Below are 19,852 nucleotides of genomic sequence, written 5' to 3'. Positions count from 1 at the left end.
AACATTTTACAGTCATTTTAGGAACTGTTTGTCGTCATGGCAACGGCATTTTTAAATTGGCATTAAGTTTACATAGAAAAGGTTAGTAAGTGATTTTATCACACTAAAATCATGTTTACACACATATTGTTTATCTCTTGTGGCTATACTTATGAAAAAGTGAGTATTTTATATTTTAAATTGGTCACCATTCACTTCCATTTTAAGTACCTCACTGTAACCCAAATTTTTGCTCTTTTAAAGAAAAGGAGGGGCAGGTAAAAATATATTTCTGTGGTAATTAATATTTTGCCAAAAATACAGCTTCCAAAAGTTTCAGCTTTGGTAGTTTCTCATTCTACACCATGTGCCATGAAATAAACTTCCAGCATGTTCTCCTTTTCTGGTGTGTGAAGTTTGGTCTTCCCTGCGAACTGGTGGGAAATGGAATGTCTGTTTGTGGAGGGCGCAGAGGGAGGCAGGGAGAAAGTTGGCCTTTTTAAGTAGGATTGATGACCTGACAGATGCGGCTCAGCTGATCCTTGATCCCCTTCTTTCCTGTTGCATACAAAAGGGGGGTCTTGCTTCTCCATGCTTGTCGCAGCTCCAGCGCCACTTTTCTGTGTGCTGTCACGAGCTGCCGAGATTGATTACCCTGCGATGCGGTCTATCACTTGCTTTGACCCAAAAGTGTCAGGGGCAGCAATATGGATGTGTAGAGCAGAACCAAATGCAGGTCACGTGACCACAGACACTTATCAACAAAACTTATTGGCATGGCTGACAGGTTGTTTGGTTGAGAATGTGTGGTCCCTGAAGGAATCATGTTTGTGTGTGTGAAAGAGTGACTGTAGGGCAACATCAGAAGTGCCAAATAAGTTAAATCATATGTGCCTTTCAGTAAAATTTGAACATATAAGCATACAGTGGCCCCTAAAGTTACAGTTATTCGGAAACTTAATATTAAGCAATGGACAATTTCTGGTTGTCAAACTTTGTGAAACAAGCCTTTTGTTAATGTGATGAATTATACCTGTGGTTACATTAATAGGGCACTGATTCATACTGCCCCAAAATTGACCTTGGTTAAGAGTAATTGGAAATGGCTAAAAAAGTGATGTTAATTCAGAGAAAAGGTCTAACATAATTTGTTTGCAATTGCTATTCAGTTTGATAATCTGCATCTTGTTCAATGACATTTCCACATTTTAAAGCATGACTTAACTGTTCTGACTTAAGGGTTTATAATATGTTATTTCATATGTCTTGAACTTGATATAAATCATTGAGCAACCAAATCTTTACAGTGAGCTCTTACCTTGTCTGGTGGTTTTAAAATTGAAGGACTGGAAGCCCCCTGCCAGAGCAGATGGGTCAATGACGTCTACTCCGTATTCACTCTGAGTCTTCCTGTAGAGAGCGATGGCCACGATGAGAACAACCACAGCAATCACCCCCACACCCAGACCAGAGTACAGCGCAACATCGATAGAGTTATCCATGCCTGTGACACAACCATAAACAAACTCAGTGGGTCACCTGTCATGTTAATTTGAACATATCCCAGATGGCGAACATACATTACTGAAACATCAACTAAGAGCCTTATTTGTTTATATACTGCAGATCTACTAAACAAAGAGTGGATTCATATTACATTTGTGAATACAGCTGGGGGATTTAATTCTGATATGAATGACAGTCCGATGGGGCTGTCTTGGTAAAAGATTGTATTGTAGATGAGCAAACACTCAATTCCATAGTCAAATTAAAAGAAACAAATACAATTTGACATACGTGTGCAATTTGGGGTGGGATATTACTGTAATACTACTATATTGGAAATATTATAAATAGTTAATGTGCAAAGAAATTTTATATTGTGGGGAATGGTTTGTTAACTTCAGCTTTTGCAAGCGAAATTGTTTCACAGCCCTGGAAATAATATTTCGGGCCTAGAGAGATAGTTAAATCAGTCAGACCTGGTCATCGTGGTTAGACTTGCAAATCTAGACACCTGTGCAAATGGAACAGGTGCAATATGCATATGTTTAGCGGTGTATAAATACATGCTTGGCATGTGAGGGCAGTTTGGGATGTGTGAATTACAGGGCTCTTAATACTTTAATAACTGGCAGTGTGGCAATGAACATCTGTTCAGCTGGCATCTATAGCAGTGGCCACAATGACCTCTGCAGCAGGAGAGTTGGGCTCACAGATCTTGCCAGATCACAAAGGACACCAAGGACATAATCATGCAGTGAGAGGAAGAGTATGTTTATAAACCCACAACACTGCATTTCAAATGTCATGATGCACTACATACTGTACAATTTAACTGGATTACATGGTCCAAGCCTGAAGGGTAAAGGTGAATTAATTGCATGTCTATCATGCAACAGATTAGACATTATTTAAATAATTGCATTATAACATCAAGCCACATGGAAGTGTCACAGATCCACATTAATGTAATGGCATCTTAAATCAGGAAATAAACAAACAATACAGAAGCACCTGGTACTAATACATATTTAAAGCTATGTTTTGCAAAGTGCCTCAATATGGTTAAATAATACACATGAGAAATGAAGACATAATATGCTTTATGAAGAGAGTTAAAATAAAATGATTACACCTCATTGCTTCCCCTAAATGTAGCACATGTTGAAATGCCACATCCAATCACTCACTCTGTCAAATCTCAAAGGACATTATACATTATGAGGAGCATTTTGAATATCAGCCTGGTCTCACAAAATTTACTTGAACATTGCAACATTTTTGCAAAACTGAAATGACGTGCTTATTACACATTTGGCTGCAGTTTTCAAGTGAAATGCCCAGTAGGAGCACCAAAACTGAATTAAATGAGATTGTAATCAGACAAGGTTTTTAAGGTGAATTTAAGATGGAGGTTTTAATAAGTAAAACGTACCTCCCTAACTTAAAACTAGACCCTAAACCTGAAAGTGTCCAAAAAGATAAATGAGAACAAATCAGACATCCTTACCTTAACCAACAATAACCAATAGTGTTTAAAATGCAAATTCGAAAAAAAAAGAAAAAAGAAAAAGGAAAATAAAGAATACATTTACTGAAGCTACTTCATGTCACTTCTGTCACTTTCTCTTTAATGCATCTTTGGCTGTACTCAAACCACAGTCATTGAATCCAAAGTCCAATGCTCTTTCAAGTGAGCTACCAAACAAGCTATGAACTACCAAACAAGCTAATGATGCAGGAATAAGTGTTTATATGTAGGTGGATATGTAATACAAGTGTTAAAATGTATCATTTTCAATTCATGCATTAAAGTAAAAGTGTTTTGATATCATAGCATAGCAGTGGGTGAATAACAGAGTAAAAAATGTTGGTTTATGAAGTCATAATCAGCAATTAATAACATACATTGAAACGTAGAATGCGGCACGTAAAAGTCAGTGTGCAAAACGTTCATTCTATGAGACCAGGTTGATTAATATTGCTGAAATGGATATGTAGAAAATCTGGAGAAGTTGATAGGTTCTGTCCTACCTGCAGAACTTGAATATTTAGGACTGGGCTGCAAAATCTGATTTTTTAATCTTTCCCTTAGTCTTGCACCCTGTCTACACTAGGCATGTCAACATGAACAACGTTTATTTGTGTTGTTGGCATTAGTAGTGCCAGAGCGTGCAGTCACGTTCCTGTCACTCTGTCAGTCTTGGTTTTGTCTGACAGGATGGTGGCATCATTGGCCCATGTCTGTCTTGTGTTTCGTTTTCTGTCTTAGTGTGAGCACACAGTTTCGGTTATATTCCCTGCCATGTCTTGTTTCATGTCCGGAGCGTGGTGTCTGAATCCTGACTTCCTGTCTGGCTCAGGTTCAGTCTGTGTCGGGAGCCGGACACTCATGCTCTATGTTCTGTTTGTTATTGACGTGGGTGTATCACGCTTCTGTCATCTTGGCAGCATGCCCTCGCATCAATAGATTTATGTCTCTCTCTCACGAACATGGGTGCGTGATTCGCTCGCATGTGCTGTGTGCCCGGGATGCGAGCTGTCTTCATGTAGTGCTAAGGTTCGGTCACTTCGGTTTCATATTTCAGGTTTGTGTTTAACCGAACTCTTGCACAGGTGTCCTGTCTTGATTTTGTTGCCTGTTGTGTGCATCGCGTGGCATTTTCCTCATAATGTATGCTCAGGTTTCGTTTCGTGTGAATGGCATAATTTTGGAGTTGTTACGCATTCTCTCGTCTTTTTTGTCAGTTGGCAGGAGCGTACATCACCTTATTGTCTTGGTGATGTGCGCTCATGCCATTAGGACATTTTGTTGTCTTGTGAGAGCACGTGGCTTTGCTGCATGTCTCTCTGTCTTACGTCATACCCCGCCTCCTTGTTTTCCCATTAATAGTTCTTTAGCCACACCTGCCCTGTCTTGTAAACCTGTAAACCTGTTGATTTCTCTCCTTGTGTTTGCTGTTCAGTGCAAGTTTGTCTTGTTTCTTCTCCCTTGTTGGTCCTAGTCAGTCTTGTTGCTTTTTCCCTGGTTCCTGTTTTCCAGTCCGGTCGGTCCTGTTCCCTGTTTCCCCTGCCCAGCCTGGATTATTTATTTTGTGTTTTTCCCCTTTAGGATTGTTTATGTTGTTTTCCCCCTTGTGGGAGTTTTGGCTTGTGTTTTTGCCCTTTTGTGTTAAATAAATTCCCTTTTATTTTTCAACTCTATGTCTGGGTCCTGTCTCTGATATTCCATGACAGCAGGCAACGCAAAAAGGTACGGGACACCAGTTTACAGAATATCATAAACAGAATGAACATCCCTTTTTCAGGACAATGTATTTTAAAGATAATTAAAAAAAAATCCAAATAACTTTACATATCTTTATTGTAAAGGGGTTAAAAAAAAATTTCCATGCTAGTTAAAGTAACCATAAACAATTAATGAACATGCACCTGTGGAATGGTCATTACGACACTAACAGTTTGCAGACGGTTGGTAATTAAGGTCACAGTTATAAAAACGTAGGACACTAAAGAGACCTTTCTACTGACTCTGGAGAAACACCAGAAGAAAGATGCCCAGGGTCCCTGCTCATCTGTGTGAATGTGCCTTATGTATGCTGCATGGAGGCATGAGGACTGCAGATGTGGCCAGGGCAATAAATTGCAATGTCCGTACTGTGAGACGCCTAAGACAGCGCTACAGGGAGACAGGAAGGACAGGTGATCGTCCTTGCAGTGGTAGACCACATATAACAATACCTGCACATGTTCGGTTCATCCGAATATCACACCTGCGGGACAGGAACAGGATGGCAACAACAACTGCCCGAGTTACACCAGGAATGCACAATCCCTCCATCAGCAATATGCTGAGAGAGGCTGGACTGAGGGCTTGTAGTACTGTTGTAAGGCAGGTCCTTACCAGATATAACCAGCAAAACATTGCCTATGGGCACAAACCCACCTTTGCTGGAACAGACAGGACTGGCAAAAAGTGCTCTTCACTGACGAGTCGCGATTTTGTCTCACATGGGGTGATGGTCGGACTTGTGCTTATTGTCAAAGGAATGAACATTACACCTAGGCCGGTACTCTGGAGCGATCGATTTGGAGGTGGAGGGTACGTTATGGTCTGGGGCGGTGTATCACAGCATCATCAGACTGAGCTTGTTGTCATTGCAGACAATATCATTGCTGTGCATTACAGGGAATACATCCTCCTCCCTCTTGTGGTACCTTTCCTGCAGTCTCATCCTAACATGACCCTCCAGCATGACAATACAACCAGCCATACTGCTCGTTCTGTGCATGATTTCCTGCAAGACAGGAATGTCAGTGTTCTGCCATGGCCAGCGAAGAGCCCGGATCTCAATCCCATTTAGCACATCTGTGACCTGTTGGATCGGAGGGTGAGGGCTAGGGCCATTCCCCCCAGAAATGTCCAGAAACTCACAAGTGCCTTGGTAGAAGAATGTGGTGACATCTCACAGCAAGAACTGGCAAATCTGGTGAAGTCCATGAGGAGGCGATGCACTGCAGTACTTAATGCAGCTGGTGGCCACACCAGATATTGACTGCTACTTTTGTTCAGGGACACATTATTCCATTTCTGTTAGTCCCATGTCTGTGAAACTTGTTCAGCTTATGTCTTAGTTGTTGAATCTTTTTTATGTTCATAAAAATATTCACACATGTTAAGTTTGCTGAAAATAAAAGCAGTTGAAAGTGAGGACGTTTCTATTTTTGTTGAATTATTTGAAGGGATTGCTTGATTTAGGTGTGGTATCACATGAATGACAATTTCTACACCGGATATTTAAGGTAACTGAGCGATTCAAACTGGAATTAATTTTACATTGACAAAAGCTAATTTATATTTTCAGTCCCTCATCTGTATGGAAATTAAGAATTCACATAAAATACAGAGGAGAACTCACTCTGAGGCTTAACGTCATGCATCAGCTTTCCATCTGCATGGAGGAAAAGACAGAAAAAGAGAAGGAAAGAAAGGAGAGAGGGAGAGAAAGAAAAATAATTACTGTCCATCCCTATATTACTTGTAACAAATACGCTCTCTGATTCACATCACGGCTAGATGTCCAACTACAGGCTATGCCAACATCAGCTGTGGATACTGTTGCTCAGCATCATTGCCATGGGTAGCTATTTGCAGATGGTTTTGGATCACTTAGGCTGCAGGATGTTTCTATACTTCATTAAGAAGGAGAAATCAGAGAGTGTTCTAATCATAGCTGTGAGGAAAATATTGAGAGGGCTAATGGCATCAGTTTCATCCACTTTTAACAGACGATTATCACAGCTCCCAAAACATTGCAATTTACATGTTTTTGCTTAATGACGAGTACCGTGAACTAATTTCTAATGTGTCAACAACTGTAAGTTTACAGTAAATGAGCAATGGCATGACCAATACATGATGATGATGGCATCACTGATCAGATAATTGAGATGTGGTGATAAAGTGATGGTGTTTATGACATCGTTCTGCATTAGTACATACTCACTTTGTGTACACAATCCCCCTGTGCAGTTCTCTGTGCTTTCACCTTCTCCCTCACACATCTTGCCTCTGTGTCTGGGTGGAGGAGCATTGCACTCCCTCCATCTCTGCCTCTCACACTGGGCGTTACACATTGTCCACTCATTCCACTCCTCCCAGACTCCATCCACTGCAGAGCACACCATAGGGTTGCAATTTAAGAAAGGTGAGCAGCTGTTCTGGGCATTAATTGCAATTCACCTAAGAACTTATAAGAGTAATTAACTTAATTAGAAGTAATTTATAAGGATTCATTTTCTCAAATTGTCTAATTTTTGAAAATATCAGCAGGGTTACAGACATTACATTAGCAAATTTGTTTTAAAGGCAAATTGATTACTTTTATTATATTCTTAATATAGGATAATCTTCCCCTCTGCCATTGCTCTTAAATCTCATTTGCGCCTGTTCAATAAAAAAGTGCATCTTTGGAGGTTCCGCTCCAAGTTTGATGTCATTGGTGTCAAATGTCATTGCTTCTCACGTCACTTGAATGATCACAATGTGTTTAAAAACATGACTTAAAAATATATTTAAATGCATCAGCAGTGCGGAAAATTATCGGTGAGTAACGACTTAAATTTGAGACTGTTTTCACACAAAACTATCATAGGACTTTAGCAGACTTTGAATATAGTGCAACAGTTGTATTGTCTAATTTTATGGTGCTTTTTTCGAGCTTTTAATTTAAAAAACTGTCCACTTTAGCTTTACATAAAGAGCTGCTGAGAAAATAATACTGGGTTAGAATGACATGGGAGTAAATAAATAAAGACAAACTTTTCATTGGGGGGTGAATTATTCCTTTTCCCATTCCTTAATCCCATTTTTAGCTGTAACAAGTAACCAAATCCTATTCATCATAATAAAAATTATTAAAAATACTTAAACTTCTATATTCTAACAGAAATGTAAGCGTAGCGAAGTTCTAGCGAGAAGACTAGCAGCTGAACATCATCGCACCAAGCCAATCACATGTAAGCCATTGCTTTGTAAGTCTGCACACAATCTATCACATTGCTGTTTCAGTGTGCTAACACCTCAACCTCCACCACCCCACCACCACCGGTTGAGTCCCATACTGCACGGGGGTAGGCTCATCGCTTCTGCCTCTATCTCCGGCAGGATATGACACACAAAACGTCTTCGGACCGCCAGATGGGGCTTACGCCAAAGAGAGATTTCTGTTTTATATTCATCAACTAAATGTCATCTTAAATTTCACTCAAGTCTGAGAGTCTTCCTGATAGAATTCTCACACACATTTGAACATTCATTCAAATCCTGATGAGAATCACATTTTCTATACTTATAAAAGGAGCGTATCACTGTCATATAAATATGTTATTCTTCTAATTCATTCCATACATTCCATTTATGCAACAAACTTCTTATGAATGTGCTATCTTTGTATATCACAGATGCTTGACAGGGAATGGATTATATAATATGATGCAGATGGTGCAATAACTGGAGAAGAACCTCCAAATTAAATAGCACATGACCTAGCCCATTAGCGCATTGTGTACGAGATTTCGCCAAACCCACTTGTGGCTAGACTTAGCTCATGCTTGCACGAAAATACTAAAACTTCATGGCCATGCCCATTGACTTTGTGCTTTTGATTTATGACATAGCACAAAGCTAAGCTCTAGAGTTCTTAAAATAGGCCCATTAACTCCATCCATCACTTGTATAAGTTCATCAGGGAGTGGAGTCATCACGCTTAGGTGAGCAGCAATGACTAGGCACCTTGGCCAACCTACAAGTACAATTTCACCATAAATGTCATGTTTAAACTGACTGGTTTAAAATGTTTCTTGATTACTCTTTTGTGAATTCTCAAGCTACGTCATGGTTGTTTAAGGTTGTGTTTAATTTATGCTTATATGCAGCATACACACAATGTTGTTAGGTATATATACTGTATGTAAATACACTTAAGTTGCTCACTCAGGATAATGTGTTTTGTTATTTTTGCAGATGGATTCCAACAAGACATGAAGAAACCAATACTGTGAAATTAAATGTCTAATTGGACAGGTGTTTTGGGAGTTTGGGAAATTAAGGTTTTAATTATGAGCAATTAGGCAAGATGGCATTCAGAGTAAATTAATAAAACATTCTGGATAAATAACTGAGCTATGTAAAAGTAAATAGTACAGATATTTAAAGTGCTTTTTCCTTAAACACACTACTAAAAAATTTAATTTTTGAGAGCAATTAGAGCAACTCTAATCTCCACGGTAAAGTGCAAAAAGATGATTTTCTTAAACATCCTTATTTATAATTATACTCTCTCTCTATATATAGAGTGTCATATTATATATATATATATATATATATATATATATATATATATATATATATATATATATATATATATATATATATATATATATATATATTATATTTATATAAAATAATAATTAAAATATAGAGTGAAAATATTTCTGTATTTATGTGAAGCTCTATGGCTAATGCATTATGGATATAAAGAACAGCTCTTCAGTGCTACTTAGACACTAATATTAGAGCACTACTATGAGATTGCTGGAGGACAGTCATTCAGTAGAGATGTACTGATGTTAAAGGAGATCCGACCTGGGCAGATGGCACTGCAGGCGATCTTCTGCACAGACATGCCCTCACAGAACACTCCTCCATTCAGAGGTGCTGGGTTAGTACAGGTCCGAGAACGCTTCTGAAATCCTCTCCCACAGTTCACGCTGCAAGGTGACCACTCAGTCCACAAAGACCAACCACCATTAACTGCAGTGTGTGTGTGTGTGTGTGTGTGTGTGTGTGTGTGTGTGTGTGTGTGTGTGTGTGTGTGTGAGAGAGAGAGAGAAAGAAAGAGAGAGATAGAGATCATCCGCTGAATAAGACTGAACATGAGAACAATACAACCTTATCCTGACCCTGCCAGACAGACACCCAGAGATTGCTTTTATAAGTATATTTAGCAAATAAAGAGCAAAAAAGAAAGAAAAAGAAGTCTATAAAAGTAAAACAAAGTCAACTGTCAACAATAACTGTCAATTAAATTACAAGTATCAGTGTCGTCTTACCGAAAACAACTACAGTCGCCGTGGCACTGCGTCTTTTTGCTACTATGTTACTGGCAAGGCAGGTATAGTTGGCGGAGTCTGAAAGTCTGGCTTCAGTGATGATCAGATTGTGGTCAGCTCGAGTGTCAATGTTATCATCTTGAAGAGAGCTGACCAACTCCTCATTTTTCAACCATTCCACCTGAGAGACATAGAAACGCACGTATTAAGACCCTAAAGAGATAAAACCCACTGAGAACTACATAAACATAATTAGTTTAAGAAAACTGCAATTGTTATTGGAAGGATAGTTGCCATTTAAAAAATGTCTGGTTTAAAATGATGTTGTGGAAGGAAAATGTATTATGATGGGTCAGTAATACACACTCAAAAGAATGATCAGTCCTTTAGAAGCAACGTGTTCATGAGAATTATTTTGTATTCTTACATACGAAACACCGAAACGCACAATATTGATGTAGGTATTGACAGCATCTAAACATCATTTTACACATTAACACCTATAGAAACATAAAAATGGTTTGAATTGATTAATATTGAATAATTCATAGAACTAATCAGTTAATTACATTTAACTAAATACATTTATTGAAATGCCATCACATTTATTTAATGCAGTTTCATTCAGTTCTGTGTGATTTCTGCTGCCCTATACAATGTTATAAGGGATTATATCACTTTAACCAACACTTAACTTTAAAACATATAAAAAATAAAAACTTGATTAATAAATGATTAATTTAATCATTTATTAAGCATTTTATTACATTTTGGTTTGCCATGGGAAACAAAGGAGTTTTCAGAATATGCCAAAAAACAAAATAAACCACAAATATCACCATACAACAATAAAATTAATCCATGCATTTGTTAGCTATAATCCAAATCTTCAGACTGCTTTCAGTGAAGAACAGACCCAAATTCAAGACTTTTATTCAATTAATCTCCATCTCCATCTCCATTTGCAGCAGCGCCGCATTTCCCGCTGTAACCGTCAACTCCCATTGGTTTTGTTTCAAAATTACAAAATTGCCACCTCAAGCATTACAACCAGTGGTTTTATGGCAGTGATGTCGAATGCTCTTTGGCTCTCAAGTGTCTCGTGACAGTTTGTGACATGCCATATTCTGTAATGTATATGGTTGAATAAGAAATAACAGCACCTTTATGGAATGCATTAGGAGAAGCCATTTACACTTTGCATTGCTCACACAGGAAACAGAAATTATTAGCTCACCTCTCAAGTCTTCTGATACAGCAAAAATCTCTTCATTCCCGACTTCTGTCTCCAGAGACGACATAACATTTGGCTTGATATTGCTAAGCAAAGACAATGAACTCTGTTGTAATACAATTCTGTGACTAGCTAAATTTTTTTATCCACAAGTGTAGAACTAAAAATCCCCCAAATATTATATATTTTTAAATGAATTTAAATTGTATTTGAAATCTCTTAAAATTCTAAAAGGTCCAAAAGGACAAAAATTGCACGATTTCCTAAAACACTTCCCGACAATAGAAAATAACCGAACTTAGACTGAATTCTCCCCTGGTACGACAATGTCTTATCACTGCGTTATTTATTTATTTCATTTTTATTTATTTTTTTATTATTCATGTTATTAAGAGCTGTTTCCTCAGACGTTTTTCTATATATCCTTATACCGAAGTTGTGGATTATATGTTGTCATGTTTGTTTGTAAATTCTGCAATTTTGTCACGTGACAGCCGTATATGCTGATTCAATCCAGAGGTGAACTAATCTTTCTGTTTCTCATCATTTGTCCATTTGCCCATTATCAATTTTTCCTTATTGGGACTATAATCAAAGTTTGGTGTTAATAAAGTAGACATGTTGTAGGGGATTTGGCTATTGAAAGTTTAATTTCATTCTGCTCAAATTAACTAAATTACTTGAATAAAGATTCTTTAATTTTGCTGAAAGAGACTCAAAGATCCAAGTCAGCAATTATACCCGATCTTCCCATCACTAAAAATGACCCTCTGGCCTTCTTCATCTTCTTCTCATTAACGGCGGTTCGCAAACTTGTAAATGTATTTACCGCCACCTTCTGTTTGCATGGATCAGAGACTGCCCTTCCTCTCTTCCTTCTCCTCCCCCACCCCCTTCAGATCTGCCAGGACCCCTCCAGTGTACACACCAAAATCCCTTCAGTCCCACTCTCTCGCCTTGCTTTCACCACACCTATATATCTACATCGTGTACTCTACCAAACACAAATTAAAGGTAAGTATCAAAATAACAATTTACTCAATATAATCATCACGTTTTATCAACATACAAACAGAATTCTAACTGTCATAATACAATAAATTAACTTCCTATATTACTAATACAAATAGATAATGAAATTACAGTGAAGAAAAAAATCCCCCCTGCAGTTCTGAACATAATGGCACAGTCCAGTTTATCTGGCCCAGCATAAAGTTGGAGCTAAAACACTCACTTTTCCCTTTGTTTTCTGACACATGGAATGCGGCCGTTCACTCCAGAGCAGTGTTGGGAGTAATCTGATTACATTTTGCATTAACGCAGTAATGTAATGTGTTAATTAACCAAATTAAGTAATCTGATTACAGTTACAAATTAATTGCTAAAACAATAATATTAAGTAGAATACATTTTTAAATGTATTGCGTTCCTATGTTGGTACTTTATGTGTGTTGCTGTGTCAGCTAATGAGCATGTGCTCTAACAAACCACCATGGCATTGAGGACACATATCAAGGTGATGGCAGATGAGCTGTGTTGCTATGATGCAGCGGAGTGTAGTCGTTTATTCAAATTGAAATCAAAAGTGAAGCATTTCAAGATTTCATGCACTCACAATCAATTTCAGCGAGATCTGTGTCATGTTATAAATTAAACTGGTTACAAAAAGACAACCACATTAAACTCTAAAATAAACAAACAATTAACTTAAACATTGGTAGAAACCAAATAATATGTGCGGTGTCCTACACATCTGTCACACACCGCTATGTATCTGATTTGATTGTTTTTTTGATAATGTGGGTCCATAACATATTCTCTTTAGATAACTTATTCTGTGCTCATGCTCTGAACAGTAATTGCAGCTATGCCCTCTTCACCCTTTTCCTCCAGTTTCATCACAGCACTCGGTGCTATTTCCAGGTAATTTCTCAGAATTACATTACCCTCATGTTCATAGTTCATAATATGTTTTAATAATTTTATGAGCTATATGAGGAATCCCGAAGTATAGTAAGACTCATGAAGTTAGATTTTTATGAAGTTGAAGCTGTAAAAATATATTTGGTGAAATCTGAAGTCAAGTGGCATTAAAAGGGTGAGAAAGATTGACATTTATCTTCCATACAATACTTAAAATGCAACAAACATTTGCTAGAAGAAAGCAATTTTCTTATGCATTTTCTGGTGTTTTCAAGGAAACTTGGGAGTTGAAACCTCTCTATTGACACATTTGCCCTGCTGTGCATTCTTGAGCACCACGTCATCTCAGCCTTTGGTTAATGATGAAAAGGTGTAGAGAACAGGCATGTTGACGTAGAAAGAGAGAGTGTGCTTGTGTGAGGGAGAGAACAAAACAGTCAAAAGAAGGAGTGAAAAGATAAAAAGGGTAAAGAGAGTAAAAGAGAGAGAGAGGATAAAAGGTAGGGGACAAACACAAATTAGCTAAGTGAATGTGTGGCAGAAGATGTGCGAAAGGAATCGCCTAATTGGCACATTTGTTTCAATTATAGTGCAGCAAACAGTGGCAGGGCTGACGGAAGAGTTTCCACAGCCTCAAGAGGATCTCGTGATTACATTAGTGCTTATATCCTGCCTGATTAAGGCCCTGTTGACAGGAAGAGATCAGCCTAAGTGAATACCTCGCTTTTATCCCAAGCACTGTGGCTACTCTGCTCTCACCCATAAAAAGAGGACAGGAAGTCAACCGCTTGAAAATATTTTTTATCGGTGGAGGTGGGTTGTCAGGTTTTGCCTACATGTGGCGACAACATACCCACAAGGATTGTAGAATTAAAAAAAATTCTGTCATGGTTAGGTTTAGGGGAAATTGTAGGCTGAAGGGATAGAAAAAAGTCATCTGCTCACTAAATCGACAGAAGACAATGAAAATCCCAAACATAATAGAAATGCAAATGAGTTTGTGTGTGTGTGTATATTGGAGAAGAGGCTGTTGAAACTACTTAATTTTTCAGCAGGGCATTTACTATGATTAAACAGGTATGATAGACACCCCTCAGAGACCAGAAACATAACACCCCTCTCAATGACTGAGTCAAATCAAACCCACATGCACACAAAACGATGGCAAAACCAACACAAACAGATACACCTACGATGTATCTGAAACATTTATTTCTACAGCAACCTTTGATAGTATAGACAGCTGTGTTTGAATTTCTGTTTTCATCTTTGGTATGCAATGAGCATATCTAGCAACTTTCAAACAGGTATTCAGTTTAAAAAACCAAGAAACATCCAAGTCTATAACTTGCACAAATGCTTTCACTAAATTAAAAATTAATAATAATAAAAAAATAAAAATTAAGGTTGTATTTGTTGAACCAACTTAAAACGTTCTAGCTGCTCAAAAGGAGATATAAACGGCAATTTAGCAGCACTTCATTTTGTATGCAATTTATCTTATAACATTTTTCCAAGGTCATGATTTAGATTTTAATGGCCATTTTGTTAGCCAACATCAAATGTGCTGTTTTTCTACACTTTAAGACTTATGTTAATAACCTCTGTTATGATTGGCTAATCGCTTTGCTTTTAAATTAGTAACCATAAATACTCTTTGGAAATCTGTTTTACTTTCTTCTATTAACATTATTTTGAAGTAGCTCTCTTCTGAAAGTAGACAGTGACCAGGGGCCATAAAGCAAAAAAAAAAAAAAAAAAAGCAAAAAAGCAAAAAGAAAGGTCAAATATATATATGTATAGCAATTCAAGGGTTGCCTAGTGCTCAGGGTTAGCAAATCACTATAATACAACTGTCATAATGCAACTACTGTTAAGCTCAAGTACTCCAGGACAGTGGAATCATTCATCCAACCCCAACCCTTCTCTGTCTCAGTATATGCAATAGTTTGTCCTTGTTTAAGAGCTCTTTAAACATGCTTTATTCCCAAATGTGCTGCTGAGTTGCTGCCCAGTTCTTTTCTGCAATATTTTAGAACAATTTTCTCAAAATAAATACACTTAAAGTATTGTAGTTATGGGTCCGGTTATGACTGCATTATTTCAGTCAAGTAAATGGTAATTTAGCATGTGCAAGTAATACAAGAGCTTTAACCTTTGTGCAACACCACCATAACAGATCAAACCAACCAATCAAATCACAGAACATCTACCAGGGCTATAGAATACTTCTGCCTTCCTATTAACATGAAAACGGCAGCATAAATAATACGTTAACTATGGCAATACATTATTGTCAATAAATCAACACATGGTGAATTATCCATCTATAAAGTAAAACATTTTTTTTTAACTCTAACAGGTTTGTCTCAGCTACATTAAAAAACAATCTGTTTTCTTTCTAAAATCAAAGAATCTGACTCAGATATTTCCTGAGACAGGATGTCAATGAAGCAGGGTCAGTGAGAGGCCAGAAAAGGTTCAGAGAGACTTAAAGTGTGTACATTTGTTTTATAAATTCAACCTCATAAACCAATGTACTGTATGCTCATGGCAATTGTGTTCTGCACTATAGCAAACATTTCATGGGGATCATCCATTTCTCACTGGAGCTGTTTTTACCCCTTTTTCTAATGGAAAACATATTGTTAGGTTGGCTTTTATCATTTCATCAGTAGGATTGAGGTGATCTTTGTAATCCAAGTCATCTCTTTTAAATTAAATAAATTAAAGTCCATAAATGAATTCCATTTGCACAGACTCGTTCTTTCCTAGTTTTTCCATTCAACTAAATTTAAAATGTCAAAATCCCAATTTATTCCTTGATATACACTGAGAGTTGGGCTTGCTACAGATCCCATGGTGGCCAATAAGAAGTTTAATGCAGAATGAAAGGCAACCACAAACATAAAGCACATTTTCTCATTCTCTCCTGGACACACAAGAACATTATCATTCTTCCTTGATTAGCCTTATCAACACAGAGACAATACCACCCAGCTCAGACAGGCCTGTAATTGGCTTGTTAGATCATGAGGACCATCATTCACATGGTAGCTGTTACAGGATAAGAGCAAAATACAAGGAGAAAGCAAAAAAATTGGAAACAGGTAGGAATAAAGGAAAAGAGGTATGAAACAGAAATACAAGATATGAGATATTACATTTTATCTGCATTTTCCCCCTCTCAAAGCATTCTGTTAATAGCCCAGAGAAAAAACAGTAAAAGTGTGACCATTCTTCAGCCCAACTAAAATTGAAAAAGGGTATTTAATACAACAAATGCAGTGATTATTCATAAAAACACATCACAAAAAGTTTTGCTGGTCAAATGAGTACTGCTCCTCAGTAGCAAAACTTTAGTTTGCATAATCTCATTAAAAAGATTTTTATGATAACACAGTCTAGACCAACTGTGCAGAGAAGCTTAAGCAGCTCTCTGGGGAATCTTGTAACAGTTTAGGTCTGAAATAAGTAAACTTTTCTCTTTTTGAAAGGTCATTTCAATGTTTTTGTGTTGAAGTTGTAATTACTGAAGTGCTAAGAAGCCCCCTGTGTAGACACAGCATCATTTCATGACAACATTTAATTCAATACATAAAGGGGACACATAAAGGGGACTTTTAAAGAAACAGTTCACCCAAAAATGAGCTTCTTGTCATTACTCACCCCGATGTTGTTCCAACCACATATTATGTTCTTCTGTGAAACACAAAAGGAGAGTCCTTTTGTGTCAGCTCCTGAAATATTATTAGTGAAAAAAATAAGCTTTGATCTGTTCATCAAAAAACTTTTTTTAATATGGCTTCCAAAGATTTTGAATATTTTTGAATAAGTTGTTCAGGCTACTTTTATGCTGATTTTTTTTGTACTTTTTGAAGCTTGGCAGTGTGAATCACCATACACCTTTGCTGTATGGTTAAAAGCAGTTTAGATATTCTGATGAAAGTGCATGTGAAGTCACAGTGACCAATGATAGTACTCTAGAACATACCTAGTATATGCTTACATATTGTAACAGAGATCTAGTAGGTTATATATCTTAAAAGCCACCAGTGAAAAAAAAGATTGATGCAAAAAGGCATAAGTCTTGTTAGCTTTGTGACCACAGAAATCCTACAGAGCATTTCTCAAGGGGGTGTTTATGACAGTTTAAAACCACAAACACATTTCCACTAAGACAGAGAGAGAGAGAGAGAGAGAGAGAGAGAGAGAGAGAGAGAGAGAGAGAGAGAGAGAGAGAGAGTGTGTTAGCATCCCGCAGGCTGGTAAAATGATGCCTTATAAATCTTTGCACTCCTCCCCCTCACAGCTTGGATTTAAAATTTTCATGGCAGTGGTGTGGTGTGCTGGAATGGACTGGATTGCCCATTGCTGGTCTGCACTCTACATTATTCACTATCCACTCTTATAGCTGACTTAATTTATGTTGACAAAGGACTTAAGGAGAGATTCTTGTCTTCTAGTCCTTCCCAGATTTCCTCCTTTTCTGTCCACTGTGTTCTAGAGGAGACAGAAGCTGACAGAGCTCTTCCATTTCATCTCTGAATCATTCATGAAGTATTGCTGGCTGCCAAGATTCAAACCCTGCCACAGTCACACACACACACGTATATTATAAACATATATCACCTGCTCACGATCCACGATATGTGGACCTGTCGTCTTTATACCTTACATGACCTTTGGCTGCACACAACTCCTTATTATGATCAAATATGATCACAACAGTCAGCACACAGTTGCTGTTCTTTTTTAAAGGGATAGCTCAATCAAAAATGAAAATTCTCTCATCATTTACTCATCATCGTGTTGTTACAAATCCATTTGACTTACTTCTATGGAGTAGATGAGATGTTGGCAGAATGACAGCCTTAGTCACCATTCAATATAATTATATGGAAAAAAGATTAAATGAAAGTGAATGGTTACTGAGACTGAACAAGTCAAATAGCTTTGGAACAACATGAGAGTTTTTGACAACATCATTTATGACAATATCATTTTTGGGTAAACCATCCCTTTAGAAACAGGCAGCAGTTTCTCTGTATATAGGTTGAAAACAACAGCACTGAAGCCCCTCTCCAGTCAGCAGAGAGCACGCACTGCTCTTCCCAGATATTGTCCCTGTAGGAATGATGTCAGAGGCTGAGAGGATGGGTCTTACCTCTGCCATGGGCACTCCCTCCGGGGGACGGCAATGCAGCACAATCATACCCTTGATTGGCACTTCCTCCCCTTGAGGATCCTGCTCGAAGTTCTTTCTGAGGTCTGTTTGAAAAGATAAGAGGCAGCTGTCATAGCGTGCTGAGTCTGAGCCATTATCTAGCTATCTATGCCAATCGCCTTCTCTACTCAGCATCCTGTTCTTTATGCTCCCTTGCCCTTAGTTTTGACTATGCAACTTTGGAAAGCCAGGGTAAGAGAGAAAGAGAGTGTAGGCAGTCTCAATGGTGTTTCCGGGCATCTGCTTGTGTTGCAGGTGTCGCTGGTTGGCAGTTCTGCTTCTCACCCACTGTGCATGTACAGCAATGGATTGTATTTCACATACACTGCGACATCTTTCAAAAAGATGGAAGAAAGCACTACAAAATATTCAAAAACCATGGAAATTCAGCATCTATAAAAACAAGACACTTCAGTTTTCAGGCTTCACTTCAGAGTACTGGATTTACAAGTAAATGCTATTGAACAATAATTCTGGCTGTTGATAGATGAAAATAATTAACAATTTGTAACTATTAATTAACTATAAATTATTTAAAATAAAGAAATTAGTTTAATCTAATATTCAGACTTTGCTCAAATTTGCCTCTAACTATATCATTTAAAATGAAGTGCATTCTGATTTAATGCATTTAGTTCCTTATTTAATAACAAATAAACAAAACAACGTGTAATAGATTTTTGCCACTAGCCCCCAGTTTTTGCTGCTTTTTACTGCTTTTTCATTAGTTTACAGTGTTGACAGATTAGATGCTATATTTCATAATTGTTGAGCTTTAATGATATTTAAATTAATTTGACAGCCCTAAAATAACAAATGAAACAAGTTTTAGCTTTGCCATGCAAGCAATTTTTCGAGCAATGCTAAAAGAGAAAGAAATGTTTGAATGTTTTAAAAGATTTGTAAATGTCTTGGTATACTCACAGGCTATCCTCACAGTGGCTTTACGACTCTTCGAGGTTCCTAGATGACTCCAGGCAACACACAGGCACCAGTAGTCTTCTGGACCATGAAAATCCTCCACCTGCTGCCTGGTAACATTGATCATAACTTCGCGGATTTTCAGCCCTGTACAGCGAGAACAAGAAATCAGAAGTCAGAACCATCTCTTTCTGAAATCAATTTAAGTCAATGCTCATTGAGTACTGATCATGGTTTGGTCACTTCAAGTAGGATCCCTAATGGCGATTGACTTTAAGTATATACACAGCAAAAAATAAGGCTTAAGAGTCAGATGGCAGAAAGAGATCTCAGTCAATTCTACAAGTGAAGTTTAAAAATATCCAATGTATAGTTATTATAAAACAAGACTGATGAAAAATGTAATGGCCATGGGTAGCATTTTCCTTTCATAAGCTGCCCTACATAACTTC

The 19,852-nt window shown here is 37.6% G+C and overlaps 1 protein-coding gene across 1 annotated transcript in view; it reads right to left on the bottom strand.

Moving 5' to 3' along the window:
* Window positions 1-19,852, bottom strand: part of LOC127635637 (netrin receptor UNC5D-like) — a 246,688-nt gene that overhangs the window by 34,598 nt on the left and 192,238 nt on the right. Inside the window, exons 3-7 of the mRNA XM_052115805.1 lie at window positions 19,404-19,547; window positions 18,420-18,523; window positions 10,096-10,276; window positions 6,990-7,154; window positions 1,298-1,483 (exon numbers count right to left, since the gene is read on the bottom strand). Of these exons, the coding sequence (XP_051971765.1) occupies window positions 1,298-1,483; window positions 6,990-7,154; window positions 10,096-10,276; window positions 18,420-18,523; window positions 19,404-19,547 (780 nt within the window). The remainder of the gene's footprint in view (window positions 1-1,297; window positions 1,484-6,989; window positions 7,155-10,095; window positions 10,277-18,419; window positions 18,524-19,403; window positions 19,548-19,852) is intronic.

Source organism: Xyrauchen texanus, chromosome 4 (assembly GCF_025860055.1).
Source record: "Xyrauchen texanus isolate HMW12.3.18 chromosome 4, RBS_HiC_50CHRs, whole genome shotgun sequence".
Taxonomy (NCBI): Eukaryota; Metazoa; Chordata; class Actinopteri; order Cypriniformes; family Catostomidae; genus Xyrauchen; species Xyrauchen texanus.
The sequence above is the reverse complement of the archived record's forward strand: the minus strand, read 5'-3'. Positions and strand labels throughout refer to the sequence as shown.